Raw genomic sequence first — 6,000 nt, 5'->3', positions numbered from 1 at the left:
ATGTTACTACTGCCTTTAGTAAGCACTGGATCTTTTAGAGGTATGTTTTCTTCCTAAAAATTGGATGCTTATGTTAGAACGAACCCTTTCTTATATAATAATCAATACCTACAATAATTCCCATTTTGATTATTCTGCAGTTTGGTTGCACAGTTTTAATTATCATATTAGCTTATTTATAAAACACTGAACACCTTGTAGTCATAATGAATATAGGATTGAGAATTTCTTACAGCTAAAGCCGGTGTTGGTGATGTATTTACTATCCAGGGACATAGTACATGTAAGTAGCCACGGTGAAAAGGTAAACAATGTGTCTGGTGTCGTCGTCGTCGTCTGCTTACTTTTATAAAAATATTATCCTTATTAGCCAATTTTAGTCAAACTTTATCATTAGGGTATCTTGTTTTAGCATATGACCAATTATCCCAACTGCCAACCACGATGACCGACATGGCTAGATATAGAACATAATGGTAGCATGCAAGTTATGTATAATATTTTGAAAACTGTAATGAAAATAAAGAAAATCTGACTGCAAAAAAAAAATGTTGAGTATGTTGAGCACTACCAAGTGTCTGAGTATGCACAACTGTCAGAGTATTGGTTACCTTTTAGCTTATTATGGTTTAACAAATATCAGTCAAAATTTGCATTTTACCCCTTTGTTTTTTGTTTAGTCGTATCGACCATTTTTTTTGGCAGATGGAGTCCTGAGACACGTTTAAAACTAGAAACTTCAAAGATGATTGTGCCCTAGTTACTGGTAAAATTTTACTTGCTTGAAGATCTTCACTACTGATCAGATTGCTTATTTTAAGTTTTGTTTCTATTTTAAACCTAATTTATTGTACTCTTAATTGAATAAAATATCTGCAGCATTACAGTTTTTGTATTCTATTATAATGTTTGTCTTATAATAGCTAGGTCACACATTCACGGATTTGACGTCGGATTAGCTACGGATAGGATCCGGCATCATTCGTGGTAATCTGTAGATATCCGTTTTGTTGCCTGGTCATACGTAGTAGTACTTGTATATCTTTGACAATTTTTGAACATGCTCAAAGTTTGAACACGGATCAAGCAATACGTAGTAACTCCTTACTAAACCGTATCAGACCGTACTGATCCGTGTTAGTCCATATCAAAACCGTATATATCCGTACTTGTTCGTAGGCCAGAATGATTTATACGGCGTTTTTCGGAGAACTGTGTACTAGTACGGTTACATCAGGTATTGGCAAGGATACAATACGATTTGTAACTAATATATCACGGAACGGCACGATTTCATTACGTTGCAATACCGAAAGCTAGATATCTGCCAGGGTTTTGAAAGTCTAATAGGTTTGATAGGTTACAGCACGATTACGGAATACTGAGATTCTTTTATTTTCGTTGGTACCAATTTTCATGGTTTGCAAAAAACCTTGCATTATGGTAGATAATTGATTACGTGATTATTCCAAAGTCTGGATACAACTTTATAGAAATTTGTTTTTCGTTGTTCGCCTGAGGCAAGAAAACGCATGAAACCCACATAACTCACGAATAATAATGAATCAGGAGTAATACGTATGCATTGAGGACAAACTGACATAAGGCTTGAGTACAAGTACTCCAAAATCCTAGGGCCCTACTTATTCAGTCTTTTGATTTTAAGGTATTCATAATGATAATCCCATATGAATAATCAACAACTTCGTTTGAAATCAAGTTACTGCAATTGGATATTGATCTGGCATAAAATGACAGGACAGGGTCGAGATACTTGATGACAGAGGTGATAGGAGGCTGAGTTATGGTTAACTAGGGACTGACTTCTCTATCCATGATCAAATTGAGTTCCCTATAACTGACATGTATGCGGAAAAACTTTGAAAGAATAGTCCTAAATATGTTTCAAGAATTTTAAATGTCGCAGGTCCGAGGATTCTGAATAACACCACATAGTACAGATAGACAGATAAATAATTCATTTAACTCAAAACGCAAAAATAAAAATATAAGAATGACATTTAAGGGAAATAAATTCAAGGGATTTGTTGTAATGTCATGCTTACCAATCATGTCTTGATTATTATTTTTGCTTAAGTTTATATCTAGCTGTTGTCATTTTTATTGTCATTTTAAGTACATACATGTATCTTGAGCAAAGCCAAGAGAACATATATATAACAGATTAACTTTAACCACAACTTATAACACCTGCTGTAAATGTTGATAAGCTAGAGGTTATAAACTTTTCAGAAACATGAAGATAGATTAAATTATAGTATTGCAACAAAATATTACACATGAACATGCTAATAAGGACCGAGTGTCTTTAAGAAACGCACAGAGTGTTAGTAAAAAGACACGGGGCGGGTAATAGTATATATTATTTCTTATGTTTGTTTATTAATTTAGGTCCAGACAATGTGTCACTACCAACAGTCATATCCACTGGTGAGTTGTATGTTTAGTTTATAAATTTTGTTATAACTTTTAGGACAATAACATAGTAGTAGATATTTCGCATAACTTGTTTCTAGATATTTATATACTTATATGGAGTTATTTTCATTCATTTGCAGAATCAGCCCGGACGATACCATGTTTCATAAAATCATATCCAAGGCATAAAATAATTACCTGTTTGAGGTCATTATTTTCCTTGATAAAAATGCAATCTATAATTTACTTTAAAATTACATTCGTCTGATAGTTTTTTGTTGCCGATTTAGGAATTAATGTTTTAAAGTTCAATCGATGATAGGTGTAAAAGAAATCGTCTTTACCAAGAAACAACTATAACGTGAAATTTTTTTTAACTTATCGCTACATTACAGAAACATTATCATATATGTGAGATGAATTTCAATGTAGACTTTCATAAAATAAATTCAGGTTTAACATATTAGCATGAAAGATTTTGAAAATCTAATTGAGTCTCATTGAATTGGTTGATTGATTGTTGGTTGCTTGCTTAACGTCCAGTGGCAAATATTTCATGCATGTTCAGGACGATACACACTGAATAGGAAATCCTACTGTAACCTACATGTAATTATATTCGTCTTCGTGTCAGTTCTAAACTGTTTTTAAATTTATGTATACCTTTTACTCTATAAAAAAATATGTTTATATTCCATTTTATAACATTCACGTAACTAATAAAAACATTCCCCTCTCTTTTTCATAAACTAAGTTGGTACAATAAATTACTTACAATGTGTCTTGTAATTGTCATACACCGTTATCGGATGGTAACAATTCATTTGTTTCTTTCATCATGCTGTTACAGTAGTATTTTGATTGTGTATGGACAATAATTTTAAAGGGTTTATATACGACAAAAAAACCTTAAAATATGCATTATCTATAACCTAACCTGATATCGTTATTCACTTATTCATTCCCAATATAACATCCTTTCATGGATATATATAATTCCATCCATTTCTTGCCTTCCAAAATAGTGTATTTGTCTATTACAACTTCCACATTTTCTAGTAAAAATTAAATTACATTGAGTTTACATCTTTGGTGTACTTCATTTTATGGAAAACCTCTTAAATCAAGATTATGCGAAATAGTATCCTATGTATTTTAACTTCTGATTTTTCAACCCTGTATACCACTATTTCCAATTTGAAATTGAAAAATCGTCCTAAGAAAAAAAAGCCACAATGCTTTTAAACATTCAAATGGTTGCCCACGGTATCAATGTATTACTTGGGATATATAATACGGCATATTTTGTTAAAAGTTAATAAAAAGGTCAATCATGCCTTACAGACACTAGTTATCAGTATGTTGCTGTCTCGCATCGACAACGTTAAATTTTGAGGTAGACATTTAAAAAAAAATTGTCATCATTCCTATGGGAACGCACTGTCCAACTCTCCTTGCAGAACTTTTCTTATTTTCATATGAATGGGAGTTCATTCAGACAATTGTCAAAAAAAAGATCAAAGAGCCCAGATCCCATAATGTCACATTGAGATATATTGATGATGTTCTTTCCATTAACAATCCAAACTTTAATGATTGAGTTTTATTTTCATATCCGCCTCATTTTAGACTTATACCTCGAATGTGACATATACAAATCACGTCAGTATACTAATCTATGAAAAACCAGACAAATTATCAATGTCCCTTTCCTTGATAGCAATATATCACCTGCATTTGGGATATGCATTTCCAAACTTATGTTGGAATACAAGAGCTTGAAGCTCCCAATCAGATTTTGTAAAACGTCACCAGCGTCTGAGCAGAAAGTTGATGCACAAGGGGTGTATCAAGGAATTTTTTTTTCTTTTTTTTTTTAGTTCATCGGAAGGTAACACGATCTTGATGCTAAATTTTCTGCATCAACGTCACAAATAATACACGATTGTCTTGAAGTTTAGATTCTGGGTATTGACGTTGTTTATTTTTCTTTACGAATATCACTTTTACTGATTAGTGATATGAATTTGACGTGGCTCTGTACATATACATCCTTTCTATATCTCATCGTGTTATTGTTCTAAGGTACAATTTCTGTATTCTTGTCTTTTCATCTTTGCTTAATGTGCTTGGTTTATATGTCTTTTTATGTTTTTTATAAACATATAACGTGGCTCTGTACTTATACATCCTATCATTGTATTATTGTTCTAGGGTACAATTATTATATCTTGTCTTTCATTTTTGCTTTGGTTACATATAATATGGATCAGAAATCAGACATCCCGTCCTTATGTTATTGTGCGATGGTGAATGGTTTGTATCCTTGACTTCCTATTTGCTACTGTACTTTGACTATATGCATTTTAGTGCTTCTTTGTTTGTTAATTATTATAGAGAGGAAGATTATAACACAAAATTTTTGTGATTTTACTTTTCAAATTGACTGCTGTATCACGTAATGTTATTTTACAATTTGTACCTTCTATGTATGTTTTGTTCACACATTGATGTAAATATAATGGAATCGTAAACGACTGTCATACAAGTGAGAGGTTTAGCTAGCTATAAAACCAGGTTTAATCCACAATTGTATGCATAAGAAAATGCCTGTATCAAGTCAGTAATATTACAGATGTTATCCATTCTTTTGATGTGTTTGAGCTGTTGATTTTGACATATGAATAGGGAATTTCAGTTTTGCATTTTCCTTGGTGTTAAGTATTTTTGTGATTTTATCTTTTATATTAGCTATAAAACAACTCTTATGCTGCACACATTTTGCAGTTGATTTATTTTATGGATTTTCAAATGATATGCTATGAAATTTGCAAGCGGTCAATAGGTAAAAGGTAAATGTGGTTGTGACAGAAAATAGACATTATTGTTCTCAGAAAACTGATGTTTTTCGCACTTCATGAATTGGATTGATATTAGATAATGGTTTCTAGTCTACTGCCTCCTTTTTTTGCAAAAAAGGATTTTGTATATGACGTTAACCATCCGATAATATGCAGTCCAGGAAGCATATATATCGGCTGAATGTTATAACTTTTAATCGCTCTATATGTATACGCAAGGTTGTATATCACCATGAAGATTCGTATAAACATAATTTAAATCGAGACATCTAGGAGGGGATAACCAAAGAGACATCTGATTATATCATCTTATTTGTTAGGTCCTGGATGTTGGTATAAAGGTTCACTTTATCACCAAGGAGACAACTGGGAAGATGGTTGTGACTACAACTGTACCTGTGATGATGAACAAAGTGGACATTATTCATGTAATGCTCTGTAAGTTGTAAGTTGAAAGATATTCAGCACAAAGTTAATTTGCGAAAGAAATTCTTAGACTGAAGGTTGAGTTCAAACAGTAAAAGAACAAAAATCCCTAAATGCAAGGTGTAATTCAAAACGAACAGTGCTTCATAAAATTGCAAGTACAAATATTATCAGGTCATAATTAAAAGAAAAAACGTTGAGCTCTGAACAGGGCTGGATTTTAAGTAGGATTCTAATAGGAAGAGTTGTGACCCTACTTTTTTACAAGTTATAG

The 6,000-nt window shown here is 32.2% G+C and overlaps 1 protein-coding gene across 1 annotated transcript in view; it reads left to right on the top strand.

Annotated features, from left to right (window-relative positions):
* Positions 1 to 6,000, top strand: part of LOC143081095 (cysteine-rich motor neuron 1 protein-like) — a 29,045-nt gene continuing 23,045 nt past the window's right edge. The window contains exons 1-4 of the mRNA XM_076257330.1: positions 1 to 40; positions 236 to 283; positions 2,413 to 2,451; positions 5,621 to 5,738. Coding sequence (XP_076113445.1) covers positions 1 to 40; positions 236 to 283; positions 2,413 to 2,451; positions 5,621 to 5,738 — 245 coding nt within the window. The remainder of the gene's footprint in view (positions 41 to 235; positions 284 to 2,412; positions 2,452 to 5,620; positions 5,739 to 6,000) is intronic.

The sequence above is a fragment of the Mytilus galloprovincialis genome, chromosome 6 (assembly GCF_965363235.1).
Source record: "Mytilus galloprovincialis chromosome 6, xbMytGall1.hap1.1, whole genome shotgun sequence".
NCBI classification, from domain to species: domain Eukaryota; kingdom Metazoa; phylum Mollusca; class Bivalvia; order Mytilida; family Mytilidae; genus Mytilus; species Mytilus galloprovincialis.
The sequence above is the reverse complement of the archived record's forward strand: the minus strand, read 5'-3'. Positions and strand labels throughout refer to the sequence as shown.